Source organism: Capra hircus, chromosome 21, assembly GCF_001704415.2.
Source record: "Capra hircus breed San Clemente chromosome 21, ASM170441v1, whole genome shotgun sequence".
NCBI lineage: Eukaryota > Metazoa > Chordata > Mammalia > Artiodactyla > Bovidae > Capra > Capra hircus.
Window position 1 is genome coordinate 30,160,600 of NC_030828.1, and position 24,826 is coordinate 30,185,425.

General features: G+C 49.2%; 1 protein-coding gene across 7 annotated transcripts in view; it reads right to left on the reverse strand.

Moving 5' to 3' along the window:
* Window positions 1-24,826, reverse strand: part of ACSBG1 (acyl-CoA synthetase bubblegum family member 1) — a 68,920-nt gene that overhangs the window by 9,922 nt on the left and 34,172 nt on the right. For all 7 annotated transcript variants that reach the window (XM_013973016.2, XM_005695090.3, XM_013973012.2 and 4 more), the window contains 11 exons: window positions 18,370-18,590; window positions 17,815-17,903; window positions 17,398-17,518; window positions 6,811-6,891; window positions 6,572-6,721; window positions 6,065-6,241; window positions 4,979-5,160; window positions 3,831-4,061; window positions 2,632-2,849; window positions 1,454-1,593; window positions 655-901 (listed from right to left, as the gene is read on the reverse strand). In XM_013973016.2, coding sequence (XP_013828470.2) covers window positions 655-901; window positions 1,454-1,593; window positions 2,632-2,849; window positions 3,831-4,061; window positions 4,979-5,160; window positions 6,065-6,241; window positions 6,572-6,721; window positions 6,811-6,891; window positions 17,398-17,518; window positions 17,815-17,903; window positions 18,370-18,590 — 1,857 coding nt within the window. The remainder of the gene's footprint in view (window positions 1-654; window positions 902-1,453; window positions 1,594-2,631; window positions 2,850-3,830; window positions 4,062-4,978; window positions 5,161-6,064; window positions 6,242-6,571; window positions 6,722-6,810; window positions 6,892-17,397; window positions 17,519-17,814; window positions 17,904-18,369; window positions 18,591-24,826) is intronic.

Sequence of the window (24,826 nt, forward strand, 5' to 3'; positions counted from 1 at the left end):
CATTCAATTTGTTAGCGCCAGATAGCCAGATAAACTCAGGGTCTTTGATAGCAGCTCAGAATTACTGTAGATAGTTGCCTCTGGGTTCAGCCTTGACGGGTTGGAGGGAGTCTCACTGAAAAAGCCATTTCCACCTCGCCCTGTGTCATGAACACCCCAAGATGCTACAGCCAAGAGTGACTTCATCCATCCAGCTGAGGCCACACAAGTGGTCTTTTCTGATTCTGTGGACCATTGGTCCAGAAGGGTTTCATCCCTTTACCTGTTGCATGAGCTGCCTTTACAAAAGATTATGGTGTTCTCACTCCCTGGAGCCAGGTGAAACTCTAGCCCAAACTCTAACAGGGCCTTGGTGTCTGGTTGGTGGTCCCATTGTGCTTTCAGAGGAAAACGATTCCTTAGTCAAAGCAAAGTTAAATGTCGTATGTTCAAATGAATGAGTTCCAGCACATGTACATTGAACAGGATCTACCCAAACACAAGCCCAGGCACTGAGCAGTCAAGGTCCTCCCACAGGAAGGAGGTAGGTGTCACCGAAGTGCCATCAGAGACCTTTGGTTTGCCAAGGCTGCTTCCTAGTGGGCACCTCCCAGGCTCTGCCATGGCCTCTGCCCACCTGCACAGCCCCTGCAATTGTGTAAAGAAAACACCTACCCAACTCTCCGCCTGAAATGGAGAAGTCCCTCTCAAGAATGGCCCACTTCTGGATGTGGTAGGGTCGCGCAGCTGCATTCATGTTGACTCTCTGGATCCCTTCTCCGATGGCCTGATACACGGCCTCATCCTTCTTCCCCACAACCTCAGATACCGTGGTGGCTTTGCTGCCCACCCTCTGGCAGAACTCCATAGCTTGTTCCGTCAGATTATCCGTGGGCTCAAAGGTGTCAGGGTCCAGAGTGCACTGAAAAGCCAGAGACAGATCAGAACCAAGCCTCACTCCACAGGCCGCGTGCCCGGGCCTTGGAGGAGGTCTCACTGCTGATCGTCACGGATGTGGATCACTGTGAGCTGTTTCAGAGAGATGGTTCCAGAATGAATAGCACATTCTACTCAGACTGCTTGAGCCCCTTAGGGCAGGTGGAAGGAAGGGAGGACTGAGATTTAGATGACCTCAGCCAATGAGATCATCTTTTAAAACAGGGGCCACAACTCTGGGCCCGTCTACTACCCCAGAATCAGATACAAGACATCAAACTGGGAGGTATCTACAGCACTTTGTACATTGGACTGTACTAAAAAACACAGGATCACCAAGACAGCACATCACTAACTCTAAAACAGGGCAGAAGGTATTCCTGTATGCCACGGCTGCCCCGTAGTACAGGAAGAACTGACTACTTATTCCAGAATACGGTTGTGACATCCGCACTGTCTTGGCCAAATGTTGCTTCTGCCTGAGGCCAGACCCGTAGACCAGCCACCTGCTGCTCCTTCCTCCACCCCCCAGACACACCTTCAAGGTGAGCAGCATGGACAGGAACTTCCTCTGGTCTCCAATCAGCATGGCGTTGCTGATGATCGGCAGCTCCGTCTTCACGGCCTCCTCAATGGGCACAGGGGGCACGTTTTCCCCGCCAGCCGTGATGATTAACTCTGAGGAGGCAAGGCCAGGCCCCCCGCATAGGCTTTAGTCCAGGGGCTCAGGACAAGTACACCCAGACTCTGCCTGGAGAGCTGACCCTCTATGGCCAGAAGGACCCAGGTTCGATCAGACACCTGCCTGCATGATTTCCAGAAAGGTATTCACCCATTCACCGAGCTTCAGTTTCCCCTGGGAAATTGAGGTGTGGGGTTCCCACAGGGATGCTGCGGGCATTGGGCAACATAGATAAAGCACCTCTTCCCCGGATGTGTCCCCAGCTTTCTTCCCTGGGGGAGCCAAGTTGCTCATGGGAAATTTGAAGTTTCATGCTTTATTTTAAATTTTACTTCTAATTTGTTTTCTGCTCGGCATCATATCCATGTTTGCATATAGAAATACAAAATATTACCCCTCACATCTCAGTAGTTAGGACTCAGTGCTTTCACTGTTGGGGCCCAGGTTCAATCTCTGGTTGGGGAACTAAGATCCTGCAAGTCGAGCAGCATGCCCCACCCTTCCCTCCCCCCAAAAATTACGTCCTCCAATTTTCTGGAAAGGCTTGCCTTGGTTACAGAGGGAATTTGAATTCCAGCTTTGTCATTTATTAGCTGTGTGACCTTGGGCAAATTACTTAACCTCTCTGGTTGTCCTCATTAGTTAGGTTGGAGTAATAGCAGAATCTTCCCCACAGGAGACAATAGTAAGTAAAACAATGTCATTTGTTCATTATTTTTCATTGGCCATTCATTCATTCACCTAAAAACCTTTAACTGGCCCTACCTCTCAGCTCTGTGGCAGCTTGGCACCCACCACCTTGCTGCAGCTGGGGGTGGAGAGGCCAGGAGGTGTGGTCAGAGGAAGCAGGTTCCTCCAAGCCCTGGATCAACCCCACAGGGAGTCCTAGGGTCCCCAACTTCTCAAGTGTTCATCGATGGCAAGGCATGTGGCACTAACTAAGAGTTCAATACTTATAGTGGGTATAAATAGTGATGGCAGTATAATTGCTTCCATATCCCACCACAGCCTTGAACCCAGCTGGTGGCACTCACCTTTGAGACGCCCCGTGATATAGAGGAAGCCGTCGGCATCCAGGCGGCCCGTGTCTCCCGTGTGCAGCCAACCCTCAGTGTCAATGGCCTCACACGTCTTGTCCTCCATGTTCAGGTAGCCCATGAAGATGGTGCGGCCCCACAGGCAGATCTCCCCGATGCCCTCTGCATCCTCATTCACCAGCTTCACCCGGCAGCCTGGCACCACCTTGCCGGAACTGGGTGTAGAGAGGCCAGGAGACATGGTCAGAGGGAGCAGTTTCCTCCAAGGCCTGGATCAGCCCCTACAGGGAGCCCTGGGGCCCCCAACCTCTCAGTGTTCATCGACAGCTAGAATGTCCCCTCTCGGGATTTTTGGGGTCCTCATAGCTAAGAGTGGAGAAGGCAATGGCACCCCACTCCAGTACTCTTGCCTGGAAAATCCCATGGATGGAGGAGCCTGGTAGGCTGCAGTCCATGGGGTCACTAAGAGTCGGACACGACTGAGCGACTTCACTTTCACTTTTCACTTTCCTGCATTGGAGAAGGAAATGGCAACCCACTCCAGTCTTCTTGCCTGGAGAATCCCAGGGACGGCGGAGCCTGGTGGGCTGCCGTCTATGGGGTCACACAGAGTCGGACACGACTGAAGCGACTTAGCAGCAGGAGCATAGCTAAGAGGTAGGGCCAGTTAAAGGTTTTCAGGTGAATGAATGAATGAATGGGCAGAATCTAAATGGGATAACTTCAAGTGCTATGATGGGCAGGCAGGGAGGGGAGATATTTAAGTACAACAGAGAATCTTTCAACTCACTCCACAGAGCTGACTGCCTCCCCAGTTCATCAGAGGACTAGCCCAGTCCTCCCCACCAGCTCCCATCGCAGTTGGAGCCTGGGCCATCAACAATGCTGGGACACCCTCTAACACACCCCGTGCTATTGGAGGGAGGGAACAAAGGGATGTTCCTCCCTCAGAACCCTGCTCAGGGAGCCTCTGAGCTGCAAGGCTGTTTATATCCACAGACCCATGTAACACTGTCACAGGGACCACCCCCACAAGACTCAGGCCTGGCAAAGGGACTTGGCCCAAGATAGAGCTGTTGGCACTCAGGGATCCATGGTCCAGCGATCTGGGCCCAGGGTCCTAATCAGCAGATAGGCACCGACAGGCATCAGCAAAGATGTTCAGGCCAGCATCTGTGCCCAAACCTGGGACACACCTGTAGAGTCGGTAGTTGTAGGGGCTGGACATAAAGTGGGGGCCTGAGGTCTCGCTGAGGCCGTAGCCTGCATATAAGCGGATGTTGAGGCCCAGGAAGAAGTGCTGTGTCTCCGCAGTCATGGGGGCTGCCCCGTAGAAGTTCTTCTGACACTTGGCAAAGCCTAGTGCCTGGCGGACCTTGGCTAGCACCAGGTAATCTGCCAGTCGGGTTGTGAAGGGCTTCAGATCACTGGTGGGAGAGAGAGAATGGCTCACAGAAGACAACACATGCACACACATGCATTAAAAGGGAGGGGGGTGGTCAGTGGGTCCCCTGAATGGCAATTTCAGTTATACTCTGATCGATTAGTGCTGATGCTGAATCCATCACTAAATATTTTCAATATTGGCCCTTCCTATGAGCATGCATGCACACATGGGTGTATACATGTAGTTTTGTGCAGATACCTCTTGAGCAAGAAGTCAGAAGAACAGATTCAGCTGTGTATGACAACACAGATGCACAAAAGTGCACACTCACTAATATGCACATGTAGACACTTGAAAGATGTATGCATGGACACTTGAACACACGTGTCTGATTCCATTTGAAACCCTTGAATGAGTCATTTATACATATTTACTTTTCACATCCAGGCAAATGAAACGGTACAGACGTGTACACATCGGATGTGACATGATACAGTTTCACAGACACACTAGTGGTGGAAACCATTTCCAAATTGAAACAGGCCAGATTTATGCTGTTGACCCTCCTACAGCACTGGGTAAGAATTTAAAAGCAATCAAAAGGCTGTGGGTGGAAGATTGGGATGTTGAGAAGGCTGGAAAAGCCCCCATCACTGTGGCCTCTACTTGAGCCACCTTCTGAAGTCAGGAGTCTCCTCAGAAGACTGCCAGAAGCTGCTCTCAGGGAGGTGCATGCTACTCCAGAGGGAGCAAGTCAGTCTTTGCAGTCAGAACGCAAAGATGGGGTTACTGTCTCCTGTGGGATCTGGGAGGAGAACAGGGCTCAAGCCCAGCCACTGATGGGGCCTCTGCGAAGGGGTCAGGATAAGCTTGGCCTCTCAGATCCTAGGTTGTATCCTGGGGTCATGAGCCAGCCCTGTTGCCTCCCCAGGCCTCTTGTCCCCTGGCCCCCTGTACCTGCTCGGGCAGGTGAGGTTCTGCTCCAAGGTCACCGACATGGCCCAGAGCAGCATCTTGCGCCAGATGAAGCCAGACTGAGCCACCACCTCCTGGATCCGCTCCATGATCTTCTCCCACACCCGAGGCACTCCCATGTGGGACGTGGGCTCCACCTCCCGCAGCGTGTTCACCAGACTCCCCTGTTTGCCACCAGTGAGAGACAGGCTTGTGGTGGAGAGCCAGCTGGGAGCCAGGAGGCCTGTCCCCAGAGTCAGCATGTACCCGTGCAGGCCCCCTGCACACAGGCACTCACACAGGTGCACACCATGCGGCTCACGTACCGTACTGTCGGCTAGGACTCAACAGCCACCCCTTACCCGCTCCTCTTTGTTAATAGAACCCTGATGTTGCTCAGGTGCCAGGGTGGCCAGTGCTGGTGGCAGTGATTTTTCTATCAGTCTAATTCAGACATGGTCACCCTATTACTCTAAGCGGTGCCTGGGCTTCCCAGGTGGCGCTAGTGGTAAAGAACCCATCTGCTAAATCTGTTCAGTGCCTGAGTTGGGAAGATCCCCTGGAGGAGGGCATGGCAACCCACTCCAGTGTTCTTGCCTGGAGAATCCCAAGGACGGAGGAGCCTGGTGGTTTACAGTCCATAGGGTCGCAAAGAGTCAGACATGACTAAAGCAACTTAGCACGCACACACACAAGCAGTGACTAGCTGAGGAATGGACGTGGGACATGATTTGGGCCAATGTAGGGGGAGGAAGAAGTGCTAGAGGGCTTCTGGGGATGTGCTCCTCACGGTAAAAAGAAGGAGCCCAAGCACAGGTGTAGTGTATGGGACCGTGATGTAGGGCAGGGCTGTGGCCATCTGTGACCATCCTTACACTGAGGGTGGCCTGTCCTTGCTGGTGTTGCAGACCCACGGAACCACTCTGACTCAACTTCGCTTTATGTAATATCATTGAGTTCCCTTCTTGTTTGGTCATCTGAGTTAGGCTGTGAACACACAGGGGACCGGCAGGCTCACAAATGCTCGCACAGGGCCCACAGACACAAGCACACACATGGGCACACGTACAGGCAGAGAGGCAGACCGACCTTCAGAGCATCAGGCTCGGCAAAGCAGACCTGGGCCCCCCACTGGATGCCTGTCCACAGGTCATAGATCTGGGCGGCGATGTGGCTGAGTGGCAGGTAGCTGACCACCACCTCCTGCTGGATTTCCGAAGGTTGGATGTCACCAGCCTGGCTGCTGTACCGTGCCGTCCATGTGATCTGGAGGATGGGCAGATGGGCCCCAGGCAGTATCTTCAAGTCAGCTCTGGAAGTGCCCACACCTGGAGCCACCCTAAGGGCTTGGGGTACTTCTTTGGAGTGTTCTTTGAACACCTTCCTGGGCATCTCTGCAGGAACCCCTCTGGGCCAGGCCTTGCCCTTGCATCCCCCTCCACTTTGCTGGGCTCAGTCTGGACCACAGACTTAAGAGCCGTCGTACTTAGATCCCTGAACAGAGGGGCTGAAGGAGCCCCCTCGAGGGCTGCTGGGGCAAGGCCATTGCCCAGGTCCACCCTCAGCCCACCCCACACATCTGGGCATCCGTCCTACATTGTCCTGACTCAGCATCACGCCCTTGGGGTTCCCAGTAGTGCCCGACGTGTAGACCAGTGCACAGCACTGGTTAGGCTTCTGGGCGTTGATGATGATGTCCAGGGCCTCCTCAGGCACCTCATTCCCGAGCTCCATGAGCTCCTCCATCTGCACCAGGTGGGAGAGTGGGGGCCGTCCTGGTAAGCTGGGTGGACTCACACAGGTCCCCACCGCCCCCCAGGCCCCTCTACGCATACTGTGTACACGCTGGGCATCCGCGTTGGAGGAGCTTCTCTATATATCACTACTGCCTTCAGATGTGGTAGGTGTTTCCAGATCTGTGTGGACAGAGAAAATAAGTGGGGTTTCATTAAAAATAAAAGGCACTTCTTAAGAAGAGCCCCATCCCCAGGTGTCTGCCAGCCTGGCAGGAGCCTTGTGGCAAAGGTTGTTGGTCCCCAGCTCTGACCTTTTACTCAGCAGGACACCTGCCACCTTTAACACCCAATTTCCCATCATGAGAACTTTGGAGCACCAAAGGTGGAATAAACAGGGGGCAGGGAATGACTTCTATTAAAGGAAAGCCAGACAAGCTGGGGCCTGGCTGAACGGAGCAGAGGACTGTGTAGCTATGGAAGAGAGAAGCACGGAGGAAGGGGTAGAGGAAATCAGAACTCAGTTATCTCACTAAGTTGAGGTGTCAGAGGTCAGAGTTCAGGAAAGCTGGGGTGCCTAGAATTTGTGAGATAGAATACCAGACAGGAGAGAACTGGCAGAGAAAGAGTTTGACAAATCTTCTTTAGGTGTCTTCTTGAGTCTTTGGCAGGATATTGACTGCAGCCATGAAATTAAAAGATGCTTACTCCTTAGAAGGAAAGTTATGACCAACCTAGATAGCATATTCAAAAGCAGAGACATTACTTTGCCAACAAAGGTCCGCCTAGTCAAGGCTATGGTTTTTCCAGTAGTCATGTATGGATGTGAGACTTGGACTGTAAAGAAAGCTGAGCACCGAAGAATCGATGCTTTTGAACTGTGGTGTTGGAGAAGACTCTTGAGAGTCCCTTGAACTGCAAGGAGATCCAACCAGTCCATTCTGAAGGAGATCAGTCCTGGGTTTTCATCGGAAGGACTGGGGCTGAAGCTGAAACTCCAATACTTTGGCCACCTCTTCCGAAGAGTTGACTCATTGGAAAAGACTCTGATGCTGGGAGGGATTGAGGGCAGGAGGAGAAGGGGACAACAGAGGATGAGATGGCTGGATGGCATCACTGACTCGATAGACGTGAGTCTGAGTGAACTCCGGGAGTTGGTGATGGACAGGGAGGCCTGGCGTGCTGCGATTCATGGGGTCGCAAAGAGTCGGACATGACTGAGTAACTGAACTGAGCTGAATCCGCACAGGCACAGGTGAAACTTCATGAAACTGGAAGAACAGATGCTGGAGGAAGATCAATAGCTGGGGCTGGAAGACAAACAAGAGCTTGTATGGGGCCAGAGATACCTGTGTTTCCATCAGCCAGAGTGAAGGGCCCTTAGGAGGTATGAAATACAGACTTCAGAAGTGACAAGTGTTAGTTATGGGGCTAAATTAGCCTTAGAGGAAAGGCTATGTAAACCTGCCCTGAAAGGCTTCATTAAACACAAGTTTCAAAACGAAGTTGAGAAAGAGGAAAAAACTGGAATAAATTAACATGGGGGAGAAAACCAAGAAACCTAACATACCTGTAATTGGAGTCCCAGGAAACATTTTTTAATTGAAAAAAGCCTGAGAAATTTCTAAATTTGATTAAAACTATAAATCCATCAACTCAAGACTCCCAGTGAATCCCAAGCAAGATAAGCACAAAGAAAAACCATCCCAAGACACAATCTAATTGCTGAAAACAAGTGATAAAGGAAAAAATCTTAAAAGGGCAGAGAAACAAGGTATACCATGTGGAAAGGAACAAAGATAAGAAAATATAGACTATTTATCAGAAGTTGTGCAAAGTAGAAAACATTGGAATGGAGTCTTTAAAAAGCTAAAAGGGGAAAAAAAGAAACCCCATCAACCCTGAATTCTAAACCAAATGAAAATACCTTTTGAAAAATGAAGGCAAAAATGAGAAGCTGACAGAAGGCATTGCCCTTGGACTTGTATTCCAAGAAATGTTAAAGAAAGTTCTTTGGGAGGAAGGAAGATGAACCAGATGAAAACTCGGGGAGGACATGAAGGGATGAAGGGAGCCAGAAATGGCACATATGTGGGTAAAACAAAAAGACATCTTCCCTTTCTTTAAAAAAATTTTTGAATGATACATGACTATTTAAATACTACATTGCAGTGACTTCTCTGCTGGGTCCAGTGGCTAAGACTCTGTTCTCCCAGTGCAGAGGGCCCAGGTTTAATCCCTGGTCAGGAAACTAGATCCCACATGTCAAAACTAAGAGTTGAGCTCCCATGCCACAGTGGAGATCGAAGATCCCAAGAGCTGTAACTAAGATCTGACATCAGTTCAGTTCAGTCGCTCAGTTGTGTCCGACTCTTTGCGACCCCATGAATCACAGCACGCCAGGCCTCCCTGTCCATCACCAACTCCCAGAGTTCACTCAAACTCATGTCCATCGAGTCGGTGATGCCACCGAGCCATCTCATCCTCTGTTGTCCCCTTCTCCTCCTGCCCCCAATCCCACCCAGCATCAGGGTCTTTTCCAATGAGTCAACTCTTTGCATCAGGTGGCCAAAGTATTGGAGATTCAGCTTCAGCATCAGTCTTCCCAATGAACACTCAGGACTGATCGCCTTTAGAATGGACTGATTGGATCTCCTTGCAGTCCAAGGGACTCTCAAGAGTCTTCTCCAACACCACAGTTCAAAAGCATCAAAAGCATCAATTCTTCAGCGCTCAGCTTTCTTCAGAGTCCGACTCTCACATCCATACATGAACACTGGAAAAACCATAGCCTTGACTAGGCAGACCTTTGTTGGCAAAGTAATGTCTCTGCTTTTGAATATGCTATCTAGGTTGGTCATAACTTTTCCTCCAAGGAGTAAGCATCTTTTAATTTCATGGCTGCAATCACCATCTGCAGTGATTTTGGAGCAAAAAAAAAAAAAAAAAAATAGTCTCTCACTGTGTCCACTGTTTCCCCATCTATTTCCCATGAAGTGATGGGACCGGATGGCATGATCTTAGTTTTCTGAATGTTGAGTTTTAAGCCAACTTTTTCACTCTCCACTTTCACTTTCATCAAGAGGCTTTTTAGTTCTTCTTCATTTTCTGCCATAAGGGTGGTGTCATCTGCATATCTGAGGTTATTGATATTTCTCCTGGCAATCTTGGTTCCAGCTTGTACTTCTTCCAGCCCAGCGTTTCTCATGATGTACTCTGCATAGAAGTTAAATAAGCAGGGTGACAATATACAGTCTTGACATACTTCTTTTCCTATTTGGAACCAGTCTGTTGTTCCATGTCCAGTTCTAACTGTTGCTTCCTGACCTGCAGATAGGTTTCTCAAGAGGCAGGTCAGGTGGTCTGGTATGCCCATCTCTTGAAGAATTTTCCACAGTTTATTGTGATCCACAGTCAAAGGCTTTGGCATAGTCAATAAAGCAGAAATAGATGTTTTTCTGGAATTCTCTTGCTTTTTCCATGATCCAGCGGATGCTGGCAAATTGATCTCTGGTTCCTCTGCCTTTTCTAAAACCACCTTGAACATCTGGAAGTTCATGGTTCATGTATTGCTGTAGCCTGGCTTGGAGAATTTTGAGCATTGCTTTACTAGCATGTGAGATGAGTGCAATTGTGTGGTAGTTTGAGCATTTTTGGCATTGCCTTTCTTCGGGATTGGAATGAAAACTGACCTTTTCCAGTCCTGTGGCCACTGCTGAGTTTTCCAAATTTGCTGCCATATTGAGTGTAGTACTTACACAGCATCATCTTTCAGGATTTGAAATAGCTCAACTGGAATTTCATCACCTCCACTAGCTTTGTTTGTAGTGATGCTTTCTAAGGCCCACTTGACTTCACATTCCAGGATGTCTGGCTCTAGGTGAGTGATCACACCATTGTGATTATCTGGGTCATGAAGATCTTTTTTTGTACAGTTCTTTTGTGTATTCTTGCCACCTCGTCTTAATATCTTCTGCTTCTGTTAGGTCCATACAATTTCTGTCCTTTACCGAGCACATCTTTGCATGAAATGTTCCCATGGTATCTCTAACTTTCTTGAAGAGATCTCTAGTCTTTCCCATTCTGTTGTTTTCCTCTATTTCTTTGCATTGATCTCTAAGGAAGGCTTTCTTATCTCTCCTTGCATTCTTTGGAACTCTGCATTCAGATGCTTATATCATTTCTTTTCTCCTTTGCTTTTTGCTTCTCTTCTTTGCACAGCTATTTGTAAGGCCTCCTCAGACAAGCATTTTGCTTTTTTGCATTTCTTTTTCTTGGGGATGGTCTTGATCCCTGTGTCCTGTACAATGTCACGAACCTCTGTCCATAGTTCATCAGGCACTCTGTCTATCAGATCTAGTCCCTTAAATCTATTTCTCACTTCCACTGTATAATCATAAGGGATTTGATTTAGGTCGTACCTGAATGGCCTAGTGGTTTTCCCTACTTTCTTCAATTTAAGTCTGAATTTGGCAATAAGTAGTTCATGATCTGAGCCACAGTCAGCTCCCAGTCTTGTTTTTGTTGACTGTATAGAGCTTCTCCATCTTTGGCTGCAAAGAATATAATCAATCTGATTTCAGTGTTGACCATCTGGTGATGTCCATGTGTAGAGTCTTCTCTTGTGTTGTTGGAAGACGATGTTTGCTATGACCAGTGCGTTCTCTTGGCAAAAGTCTATTAGTCTCTGCCCTGCTTCATTCCGTACTCCAAGGGCAATTTGCCTGTTACTCCCGGTGTTTCTTGACTTCCTACTTTTCCATTCCAGTCCCCTATAATGAAAAGAACATCTTTTTGGATGTTAGTTCTAAAAGGTCTTGTAGGTCTTCATAGAACCGTTCAACTTCAGCTTTTTCAGGGTTACTGGTTGGGGCATAGGCTTGGATTACTGTGATATTGAACGGTTTGCCTTGGAAACCAACAGAGATCATTCTGTTGTTTTTGAGATTGCATCCAAATACTGCATTTCGGACTCTTTTGTTGACCATGATGGCTACACCATTTCTTCTAAGGGATTCCTGCCCGTAGTAGTAAATATAATAGTCATCTGAGTTAAATTCACCCATTCCAGTCCATTTTAGTTCGCTGATTCCTAGAATGTTGATGTTCGCTCTTGCCATCTCCTGATTGACCACTTCCAATTTGCCTTGATTCATGGACCTGACATTCCAGGTTCCTATGCAATATTGCTCTTTACAGTATTGGACCTTGCTTCTATCATCAGTCGCATCCACAACTGGGTATTGTTTTTGCTTTGGCTCCATCCCTTCATTCTTTCTGGAGTTATTTCTCCACTGATCTCCAGTAGCATATTGGGCACTTACCGACCTGGGGAGTTCCTCTTTCACTATCCTATCATTTTGCCTTTTCATACTGTTCATGGGGTTCTCAAGGCAAGAATACGGAAGTGCTTTGCCATTCCCTTCTCCAGCGGACCACATTCTGTCAGGCCTCTCCACCATGACCCGTCCGTCTTGCGTGGCCCCACACGGCATGGCTGTGGTCCATGTGATCTGACAAGATCTGACATAGCCAAATAAATAAATAAGTAAGTAAATAAAATACTACATTGCAGGAGTTATAACTTATACAGAAGTTAAGCATGAATGACGATAGCACAAAGTATGGAAAAGGAATGCAAGCACACTGTTGTAAGATTCATATGTTACATGCAAAGTAGTACCATATTACATTCTAATTGTATTTGAAAGTAGACTGCAGTGAGTTAAAGATGCATATTGTAAGCCCTACAGCAAACACTAGAGGGAGAGCTAAGAAGCCAGTAGATATAACGGAATGAAAAGGAAAGTGTCAGCCACTCAGTCATGTCCCATTCTTTATGATCCCATAGACTATAGCCCACCAGGCTCCTCTGTCCATGGAATTTTTCTGAAAAGAATGCTGGAGTGGGTTGCCATTCCCTTCTCCAGGGGATCTTCCCCACCCAGGGATTGAACCCACATCTGTTGCATTGCAGGCAAATTCTTTATCATCTGAGCCACCAGCCATTCAGTCGTGTCAGACTCTTTGCAGCCCCATGGACTGCAGCACGCCAGGCCTCCCTGTCCATCACCAACTCCCAGAGTTTACTCAAACTCATGTCCATCGAGTTGGTGATGCCATCCAACCATCTCATCCTCTGTCATCCCCTTCTCCTCCTGCCCTCAATCTTTCCCAGCATCAGGGTCTCTTCAAATGAGTCAGCTCTTCATATCGGGTGGCCAAAGTATTGGAGTTTCAGCTTCAGCACCAGTCCTTCCAATGAATATTCAGGACTGATCTCCTTTAGGATGGACTGGTTCGCTCTCCTTGCAGTCCAAGGGACTCTCAAGAGTCTTCTCCAACACCACAGTTCAAAAGCATCAGTTCTTCAGTGCTCAGTTTTCTTTATAATCCAACTCTCACATCCATACATGACCAGATGGACCTTTGTTGGCAAAGTAATCTCTCGGCTTTTTAGTATGCTGTCTAGGTTGGTCATAACTTTTCTTTCAAGGAGCAAGTGTCTTTTAACTTCATGGCTGCAATCACCATCTGCAGTGATTTTGGAGTCCCCAGAAATAAAGTCTCTCACTGTGTTCACTGTTTCCCCATTTTTTGCCATGAAGTGATGGGACCAGATGCCATGATGTTAGTTTTCTGAATGCTGAATTTTAAGCCAACTTTTTCACTCTCCTCTTTCACTTTCATCAAGAGGCTTTTTAGTTCCTCTTTACTTTCTGCCATAAGGGTGGTGTCATCTGCATATCTGAGGTGATTGATACTTCTCCCATCAATCTTGATTCCAGCTTGTGCTTCATCCAGCCCAGCATTTTTCATGATATACTCTGCATAGAAGTTAAATAAGCAGGGTGACAATATACAGCCTTGACGTACTCCTTTCCCAGTTTGGAACCAGTCTGTTGTTCCATGTCTAGTTCTAACTGCTGCTTCCCGACCTGCATACAGGTTTCTCAAGAGGCAGGTCAGTGGTCTGGTATTCCCATCTCTCTCAGAATTTTCCACAGTTTATTGTGATCCACACAGTCAAAGGCTTTGACATAGTCAATAAAGCAGAAATAGATGTTTTTCTGGAACTCTCTTGCTTTTTCCATGATCCAACAGATGTTAATAATTTGATCTCTGGTTCCTTTGCCTTTTCTAAATCCAGCTTGAACATCTGGAAGTTCATGGTTCACGTACTGTTGAAGCCTGGCTTGAAGAATTTTGAGCCACCAGGGAAACCCATAGAATGGAATACTTAAAAATAAAACAAAAACAAAAAACTCCAATCAAAAGAAATCGTGAGAGAGGAGAAAAGGATCAAAGGATGGATGGGATCAAAGAAAAAATAGGAAAGAACCAAGTGGTAGTTTTATAGACAATTTTGTCTGACTAGATAAAAAGTATGGCTCAACTATATGCTGTCTAAAGAGACTTGCTTTAAATATAAGGACATATGTGGGTTAAAAGAGAAACAATGACAAAATATATACCATGCAAACATTGATCAGAAGAAATCTGCAGTGGCTATATTAATATAAGACAAAGTAGCTTTGGAAGAATGGTTCTCAGAGGTAAAGAGGGACATTTCTTAATGATAGAGGGGTTAAGTCATCCAGATGACATAACAACATAACTATGTGCATACACGATAGAGTTTCATAATACACAAAGCAAAACCAGATTTAAAAGGATAAATAATCCGCAATAATAATTGAGATTTCAACCCTCAGTATTTGTCAGCAATAGAACAAACAGATAGAAAATTAACAGGGATATAGATGAGTTAAACAACATATCAATCAAGTTGACATTATTAACATTTCTAGAAGATTTATTCTGCCCAACAAACTGAAGAATGCCCATTCATTCAACTCTGCATGGAACAGTCACCAACATAGGCCAGTTTTTTATCTACCACATCTACTTTGTACAAACAGGGTGTTTCAGGCAGCAAAGAGCCCCAGGTGATGAGAGAAAGTTCTTTCTTTGGAAAAGAATCCTAGCTGATCAGTTAGAAAACCAGTGTTTTCCCATGGCTCATGTATTCAATAATAATTAATTCAGGCAAAGTTCATCAGTAGAGAGTGATGGGGAACGTCGCAGTGGATGATCAGGTGGCCCCCCCAATCCAGGGAATGAAGCTCAGCGTCAGTATAAGTAGTACTACCCAACATCACGTGCCTCTTGAAGCTGTGCAATGGGAAGTACACAGCACCACCTATAGGGTGTTTTTGCCAATTAGCATCTAATCTGAAGGGCATCAACGCTTGTGATCTAACAGGAAGTGTGGAGGTTACAGGGACAAGCTACACAACAGCTCAGGACGGCTGACCTAGTTTCTGCAGCATGTCTATGACAGAGGCTCTCCACTTGAGCCTGTGTCAGAATCCCCAGGAGGCGTGGGCCCCACACCCTGTTGTTTAGAATCCATAGGTCTGGGTGGGTTCTGAAACTAAGTTTCCAGGTGATGTAACTGGTCCTGGACCGCACTGGTCTATGGTACAGGACAAAAGGTGGGGGCTCTGTTTTGAATTAAAAGACTCTTAAGAGACACCACCAAATGCAACACATGGGCCTGGTTTAGATCTTGATTCAAACGAATTGCCTGGAAAAACACATTGTTGGTATTAGATGATAGGAAAGAATTCTTTGACTAGTGTAAATAAAGGTGATAAAGTTGCTGTGATGAAGAAACTGTTTTATGTTTTATAAATATTGAGCTATTTAGGGGGTAAAATGCTGTGATATCAGAGATTTGCCTTCAAATACTTGCTACTGATGGGTGTGATGAAAAACCATTGATGATTATTAAATCTGGATGATCACTCTATGAAGGTCCACTATACTCTTCTCTCTATTTATGTTTGTCTGGAAAGTCCCAGAACACAAATTTTAAGCGATTGCCTAGGGCGGACATTTCTGATTCAGTAAGCCTGGGCCTCAGTTTCTTCAGTGGTAAATGGGGCAGGGGAAGGGCATTTGGATCAGATCAACCATCTATGCAGAGGGGGTTGTCTCCCTGAGGGAGGGGGCAAAATCTATTGGGGGGGGGCTTTTTTAATTCAAAAAATTCTTTTTTTGGCCATGCAGCATGTGAGGTCTTAGTTCCTCAACCAAAGATCGAACCTGCGCCCCCTGCACTGGAAGCGTGGAGTCTTAACCACTGGGCCACCAGGGAAACACCTATGGGGCATTTTTATGGCTCTACCACCCTCCCCAATCTGAGTGCCCACGTGGAGGGGCGTGTGACTCCCTCGGGCGAGGCTGAGGAGGCGAATTAACCGTCGCTACTTAGCAGCTGAGGCTCCTGCCAGCTTGGTTCTCAAGGAATCTTAAACACTAGGGTCTCCGGGAAAGCTGGCCTTGGGGGAAACTTGGGTCAGGGGCCTCTTCTACGAAGAATCTAAACCTGAGTGAATCAGGGACCCACTGAGTCCTAGGGGCCTGGGGCACCCCTGCTGTTCACTATTCTCTAAATATTTGTCACCTTTCTATTAAGTGAGGGCTTCCCTTGTGGCTCAGCTGGTAAAGAATCCGCCTGCAACGCAGGAGATCCCGGTTCGATTCCTGGGTTGGGAAGATCCCCCGGAGAAGGGAAAGGCTACCCACTCTAGTATTCTGGCCTGGAGAATTCCCGTGGACAGAGGAGCCCAGCAGGCTACAATCCATAGTGTTGCAGAGAGTTGGACACAACTGAAGTGACTTGGGACATTCTGTTAAGTGAAGGGCCTGAGTGCCTGGGGAGGGCAAGGAAGGGGGTGCTAAGCACGGCCCAGATTCACCACAGCCTCTCAGAGCAGTTCACTCCAGACCCCCTCCTCTGCACCCAGACCTCCTCTCCCCAACTCAAGCATTGATCCGAGTCAGATAGAACAGAGGCTCCCACAATGAGGGAACCCTGGAAACACGGGGTTCAAAGGAGTGGAGACAGAAAAGGCCTTCTCCACTTGAGCTGAGGGAGGCCATCTAATCTGACCAGTCCAGGGCTCCAGGTCCCACTGTCCCAGGAGGTTGGAGACCACTTCTCCTGGCCTCAGGTGCAGGGGGGCACTGAGGTCCAGGTGACAGCTCCGGAACCAGGGCCAAGTCAACCCGGAGGAAGCCTCTCTGAGATGCCAGGAGCCACGGAGGGCCTTGCAGGCTGTTGGGTACAGCTGGGGCACAAAGGTGTCCTCAGGCCACTAAATGCCAGCATGGTGCTTATGCGACAGGGTCAGTCAGGAAGGGGCCTTAAATGGACCAGGAGGCATCAGTGCTCCAGAAAGGTGCCAGCTGCCCCAAGAGGCACTTTTGAGCTCCTACTGCGCCCTAGGGTCTCTAGGAGACGCTGCAGCACTTGCTCTGGCTTGGCACAAGCCCCACCCTGTGGCAGCCTGTACCCCCATTCCCCACCAAGACTCGGACGTGAGTGCTCATGTGTCAGTGCCCTGAACCACCCTCAGGGCACGCAACCCTTCCCTGAAGGGAGAACCATGGAGGGCCATCGGCTGCCTGAGGGGGATGAGGGGTATGTTCCTTGAGCTTCCTGGGCCTCAGTTTTCAGACCCGACAAATGAGTCAGCGGCCATCGCCCTGCTGTGCTGATGTGCGCACGTGCCGGGGAGGGTTGCTGGGGAGGACGGTGGGTGACTCCGGCAGGGAAGGTGGAGGTCTGTGAGGATGCCTAGCCTGACCCCCGTGGCTGCTTCCCCCTTTCCCCCAAACCTTCAGGATCTTTTCCAGCTGCTTCTGTGTGTCGACCACGATGATGTTGGCGCGGCAGTCATAGGCGATATACTGGCAGGCCTCAGGGGAGCTGGTCGTGTAGATGCCGGTGAGGATGCCACTGTCAGAGACCCAGGAGGATGTGTGTCTGGGCGGGTACAACAGCCCACCCCCTCAGCCCCGACCCCTGCCCAACACACCCACAGCCCCTGGCCCCAGAGAGCTCCCATGGCCAGACAGGCAGCTCAACACAGCTGCCCTGGGCAGAAGGGGACAACAGCGGGTCTGGAGAGGGCCCCAGGGAAGAGATGGGATGTTGGGGAGGGGTTGGGGGCCCCTAAAAAGAGATATCGACCCTCTCTTCACTCTCTGCCCCCCTCCAACCCACTGGAGACTGCCCCTCCCTCAGCCACTCACCCTGCGAAGACTGTGCCCACTGCTGAGAAGAACCACTCCGGGGAGTTGAAGGCGAGGATGGCCACGCTGTGGGCCCGCTCCAGGCCGAGCTCCAGGCCAAAGGTAGACAGGCCGGGTCAACCAGCAGGAAAGGGGCCTCTCATTCTCACCAAACCCCTCTTCCAGACAGCAGGGGACTCTGCCGGCCCACCTCAGGGACCACCTCCCAGGGTCAGAGTGTGCCCTGGGGGACCAGCCACTCAACAGCCCTTGCTAACCCTCCCAGGCCTTCCCAGGGAGCCCACCCCTCAGCCCAGTGCACCAGGCTTCCCAGCCCCCCTTGAGCGGGACGACAAATGAGAAGCTCGTGCCACATCCTGCCATATAGTAAGGGTCCAGTGAAGGTAAACCCTTAGCCCCAGGCCAGAATGGACCATTGGCTCAATGAACGGGACGGTTTTACAGTGATCCTGTCTAAGGGCTTGCCCAGTGGGGTATCGGAAGGAAGTCTGTGAAGGCCAGAACTGAGGGCAGGGCTGGGGAGTGGAGAGGTCAGGCCTTGGGCGGCTTCCTCACCTTCAGGAAGCCCTTGGCGGCTTTGCGGGCCAGCAGATAGTACTGGGTGTAGGAGATGTGTTCCCACTTGCCCTGCCGCTTGAAGCCCATAGCACTGAGGTCCCCATACTTTTCCAGGGTCGCGGAGAACATCTGATGAACAGTGCGGGGAGTCTGCGAGCAGATGGGGTCTATGCGTAGGCGGACGCGCCCGTCGGCCCGAGTTGTCCATAGCGCCTCCTCTGCAGGGAGACCACAGCTTGCATCGCGCCAGCCAGGGCTTGTCCCCAGGGGACCCCTGCTCCTTCCCTGGGCAGAGTGCCCAGGCCTCTGGTTCCCACAATGCCTTGAGCACTGAGCCACGAGGGCTGGAACACTCACGAGGAGGCTGCCTAGAGGGGGACGCCTGACGGCCTTGAAGGATGGGCAAGGCTCTAGGGAGGCAGCAGTGAAGAGGGAGGGCAGAAGGAGGCCTTGGGGACCCTAGACATTTTTCTGCTAAGGTCCATCATGCCAGCTGGAATTTGCCCCCTGAGGCTGGGCAGTCAGCAGTGGATGCGGGGGTTGCCCCAGAAGAGCAGGACTCTCAGATCCTCTGGGGTTTCTACCCTTCCTCTGTCTCCTGAGAAGCGGCTGGGGACAGACCCAAATGGCAGAATACCAAAACAGCAACACTTCCAGGGGGCTAGAGGAGACTGGAAACCAGCAGGCTCTGATCACTAGCCTGGAAAATTTCCCAGTCCCATGAAATCATCTAACCATCTCTTTGCTCATCCCTGCCAGGACCAGGCCCCATGCGAAACCCTCAAGTGGGGATCTAATCTCATCTGCACAACATGGGTCTGGTAGCCCCCTTTTACAGATGGGGCAGCTGCAGCTCAGCAAGGCTCAGTTATTTCCCCCATGTCACACAGTGGGAAAGGCATGCCTGACACTCTCCCAGGCACCATCTACCCGTTAAGTTTACTGAGTGTAATAGATGAAACAGAGCTTTACCATCTAGTCCGTGAGATGTGGGGTGAGCTATTTGACCTCTGAGTCTGTTTTCTCAGGGGAAAGCTGAGGATTTAGTTCTCAGGGATGTTATGAGGGTCAAAAGAATGAAAGAGCTTCGGCATGTAGCTGGTGCCTAATAAATGCACACCTTGTTCTTCCTCCCTTTTCCCAGATCATTTGCAAAGGGAATGGGTGGTCTAGACACTCGTCCATGGGGCTGCCTTCTGGGGCCAGAGCAGTCATTCTACGAAGGTGAGTCATGGGTGAGGGAGTGAGGACCACAGGGGCTACTGCGCCACCTGCTGGCCAACCCGCTGTGAGATGGAGAGGTCCCACTTCCTTGGACATCCATCTTGAGGCAAGACCAACAGTGAGCTGTATGACAGACGCTTCTGAGGCAGCCAGCAGATGGACCCTGTCTCTTCCTTCAATACTCTAGGGTTTCATGTGAACCCTGAAGTTGGCAGAAAGAGGTGGAGGCCCTGGGGCTGGGACATTAGAGCCCCTCCTTCCTCCTGTGGAGGCCAAGGATCAGGGAAAAGGGGGCGGGCGTGCTTAGTTGCTCTAGCTCCTTTGTGCATGGAATTCTCCAGGAAAGAATACTGAAGTGGGTTGCCATTTCCTCCTCCAGGCAACCTTCCTGACCCAGGGATTGAACCCGCGTCTCCTGTGTCTCCTGCACTGCAGATGGATTCTTTACCCACTGCGCCATCAGAGAAGCTGTTAAAAGGGGACATATCCAGGCCCAAATAGGAAAACAGAATGTATGGCTGCTTGGAACTGCAGGCTGTGGCAGAGAGAAGGTCACCCAGTGCCAGGCACTGTGTACTGTTGAAAGCCAAGACCAGGCTGGCTGGCATCCATGGCTGCCTTCTCTGACAGAGGCCCATCACCAGCAGCTGCTGGATCCCCGCGCCCCCTAGTGGCGGTTTGAGTCAGCGCCTGCTGAGGAGGCCCCTCCAATTGCTCCTTAGACTTCTCCAAGTCCCTTCTTCCAGGTTCTTCTTCCTGGAACCCCAGCCTGGCAGACCGCAGAGATCAACCTCTTTACAGTCTCCAACCCCTGCACTCTGTGCAAGTCCGCTCACATGAGCAGACCAGGGTAAAGACAGCCTCTAGAGTCAGGTCAACCTGGGTTCAAATTCCGATCTGCCGCTCCCTGTTGCGTGACTTTGGTAAGTCTTTCTCCTCCCAGCTCCATTTGGATACTCTTCAAGTGCCAAGGGCTGGCAAGAGAGACCAGAGCCTCATACAGGTGGGAGGAATATAAAATGGGGCAGCCATGTTGGTAGACAGTTAGGCAGCTTCTTAAAAAGTTAAACGTAAATCTACTATACAACCCAGCAATTCCATTCTTAGGTATCTACCCATGAGAAATGAAAGCACATACCCCACAAAGACTCGTACAGGAACATTCACAGCAGCATGAGTTGCAGCAGTCAAGAGGTAGAAACAACAAATGCCCATCAACTGGTGAGTGAACTATGGCCTCTCCATACAGGAGAACACTATTTGGCTCTACAAAGGAACAAAGTGCTGATACAGGCAACACCATGAATGAAACTCAAAACATACCTGGCAAAAGAAGCCAAAAGGACCACATATTGTCTGATTTCATTTATATGATATGTCCAGAAAAGGTGGAAATGATAGAAAGCAGATGAGTGGTAGAAAGCAGATGAGTGGGACTTGGGAATGAGGAGTGACCACAAATTTGCATCAAGGTCTTTTTGGGGTGATGGAAATGTTCTAAAATTTTAATTTCAATGAAGCTGGTACATTTGCAAATTTGCTAAAAATCATTGAAAAGGTGACTTTTTTCCCAATGAAAAAGTGAAAAATCATTGCATTTACAAAGGGCAAATTCAATGGCATATAATGTACACCTGAATAAAACTGCTTTTAAAAATGGAAGGATGGGAGGAAATGAAATTCCCTGGTGGTCTAGTGGTTAGGACTCTGCACTTTCATTGCCAAGGGCCCTGGTTTGATCCCTGGTCAAGAATCCCACAAGACATGAGATGCAGCCAGAAAGAAAGAAAAAAAAAAAAAAGGAGGAAGAATGCTAACACCACCCCTCAAATTTGCACGAGAATTCTGTAAGGTAGGCCAACCGGAGTGCCCAGTGTCTGGCAGTCACTTTCCAGTAGCTGGCAGCTGTCTTCCCGTCCCTAGTACAGGTTCTTCCTGGTGCTTAGGACAGAAAAGGTGTGTTTTCCTTTTTTTTTTTTAATTTTATTTATTTATTTATTTTTTAAATTTTAAAATCTTTAATTCTTACATGCGTTCCCAAACATGAGCCCCCCTCCCACCTCCCTCCAAAAGGTGTGTTTTCCTGTGGGTGTTCTAGTTGCTCAGGTTCCACTACATTTACCTGCTCCCCCAGGCTTGCCAAGATAATGAGAGATAAGTCTTACAACCGCTTGTGAAAGCTTCCCTCAGCCAAGAGTTTTCACTTATCACTTTTTAAGTATAACCTTTTTAAAAAAAATTACAAAACTATATGTTTGTTTGTTATTATAAGTACATAATGTAAAAATGGATAGGTCTTCCTTAAGTCTAGGTAATCACTGTTGTCATTTGGTGTGTGTCCACGTATACAGGGGCTTCCTAGCTGACGCTAGTGGTAAAGAACCCACCTCCCAATGCAGGAGACCTAAAAGACGTGGGTTCGATCCCGGGGTCGGGAACATCCCCCTGGAGAAGAGAATGGCAACCCACTCCAGTATTCTTGCCTGGAGAATCCCATGGACAGAGGAGCCTGGCAGCTGCAGTCCATGGGGTCGCACAGAGTTGGACACGACTGAAGTGACTTAGCACGCACGCACGCACTGTGTATACAAATATATGCACAAGGAATTCGTTTTAATTTTGTGGCTGTTGTCTTTTTAACCAAAGGGGGGAAAAAAGAATCATGCTACTTTTGTATTAATCAAGAGTGCTGCTGCTGCTGCTGCTAAGTCGCTTCAGTCGTGTCTGACTCTGTGGCGACCCCATGGGGGCAGGTAGGTAATGTATCAACATCAATAATAAATAATGTATAATACTAAACAATAAATAAATGAATTGCCCCAGGATTTGCAAGTGAAACTCAGAAGCAGTCTTGCTTTTCACAAAGAAATAGGCTCCCTCTCATTTTCTTTGAGACACGTGGCTCCTGTATTCCGCCTTTTGTTTCTCTGTTTTTGACAAAGACAGAGAATAGTGCAATATTTCGCTAAGGGACGCTGTAATACAAGGGCAGGGACCATTGTCCCGACCCCAGACTCAGGGCCAGGGAGGTAACAGGGAGTAGCAGAGACTGGCAGGGGGATACAAGCCTCTAAAGGGGGCAGCTGCTCCTTGGCTCTAGGATCTGGTGCCCAGGAGGAATGGAAACCAAGAGCTACCTGAAATCTGGGTGTTTAAGTACGATCACTTGATTTTTTTAATGTTGCTCACACTTTAAAAAAATGTTATATGGACCCAATCAAACATTATCATTATCCAAATCACCCATCTTTAGCTTTTGTGACATTAATATCTATCTCTCAGGACTTCCCTGGTGGTCTAGTGGTTAAGAATCTGCTTTGCAATGCAGGGGATATGGGATCAATCATTGGTCAGGGAACTAAGATCCCATGTACTGCAGAGCAACTAATCTGGCGAGCCATAGCTAGGGAGTCCGTCTATCACAATGAAATATCCCAAGGGCTGCAACTAAGACCCAGTGCAGCCAAATAAATTAATATTAAATTTTAAAAATCTAGTAAAACAAAAGATTTTAACTTAAAAAAATCTCTCTTTCTCTCCCTCATTGTGTGTGTGTGGCTACATATTATGCCATTGGCCATATCAATTTCATAACATAATGTACATATCATAACAGCCTCCCCACTGAAAGATACTCAAATGATTTCCAGCTTTCAGCCCTGTTCTAGGCTTTCCTAAGGATGGATTTCTAGAAGTGGGTTTACTGCATCTGAAGAAAAAAGCACTTGAATTTTGATGGCTATTTTGGATAGAGTTCCTTTATCTGGTTTCTTTTCTCCCACAGACTACATGTTTCTGTCTTTTTGCTGCACTGGGTTTTTGTTTTTTTTTTTTTTTTAGCTCAGATGGTAAAGAATCTGCCTGCAATGCAGGAGACCTTGGTTGGATCCCTGGGTTGGAAAGATCCCCTGGAGGAGGAATTGGCAACCCACTCCAGTATTCTTGCCTGGAGAATCCCATGGACAGAGGAGCCTGGCGGGCTGCAGTCCACGGGGTCCAAAGAGTCAGACACTGAAGCAACTAACACACACACACCTCTCTTTTTACCCATGGTGCCTATGATTCAGGAATAAGCTGTCTCTCCTCCTTCTTAGAAGAATAAAAGAAGGAACAGACAGGGAAGGAAAGGCAGCTGGTCTGTGAGGTCAGTCTCCTCTTAGCCTGGTTGCTTTGTGACAGGGATGAGAGCCCTGGCCCCTGGTGGAACCACGCCCTTCAGGAAGTGTGACCGGGCAGCGTGGCTCCGGCCTGGCCTTCTCTCTACGTTCACCACACAGACTCAGCTGTCGGAACCCCCAGGCCACCAGAAGGGGAGACTTCGGTGGGAAGGGGTCTACCCTGCCCCGGCCTCCCAGATCATTGTCCTTCCCATGAAGGAGTTAAAATGATCACAGCTCCTGTTTACTGAGCACCCTCCTGTGCCAGGTGGGCTGCGTGCCATCTGGTTGTGTGACCTCACACTGTGGCCTTCCATATTGTGCCATCGCTCACTCTATGATGCTCAGAAAGGCTAAGCCACAGCTGGCAGAGCTGGGATCCCCACCCACGGTCTGACTCCCAAACCCACGCTGGGGTTGCAGTAGGGTTCCAGGCTGACCCCAGCACCCACACCTCCCCTGGGAAAGGACCGTCCTGTCGCCTTCCCAAGTCCTGTGCTCAAGCTCAGGCTCAGTGACCTTCAGCAGTCATGATCTCTGGCCACTTCCTCTTCCCTACGTTCCAGAGTTTCCCAGAACCACCCTTCTTAACCCATATCTGACCTGCTCAAAGCCTCCCATATCTCCCCTTGACCACAGGGTGACGCCCTTACTGTGGTCTCTAAGGAAGGCCCTCCCCAGAAGGGCTTGCCAGCCTTTGCTACCTTGACATGGCCAGCCTGAGCTGCTCCCAGAGCTCTGCATTCCTGCCACCCTGTGCCTTTGCCCAGGCTGTGACTCTGCCTTGAACACCCTTCTTCCATCACATCGCCCTCTCCCGCCCTTCAGGCCCCAAGGGCAACCCCCTCACTGAGGACTTCAGTGCCCAAGCCTCACTGCGGGCCGAGTGCTGGTTGGATCTGCCTCTCCCATCAGACTAGTGGCTCTCCAAGGCAGGTCTGACTCCTCCCTGGGTCCTGACCACAGAAGCCTGTCTCTGAACAGAGGTCAGGGGGCCTTCAGGGAAGCAGGAATCAGCCTCTGTCCCATCCCGATCCCAGAGGACTGGACCGAATGACTGTGTATCCAGGGCA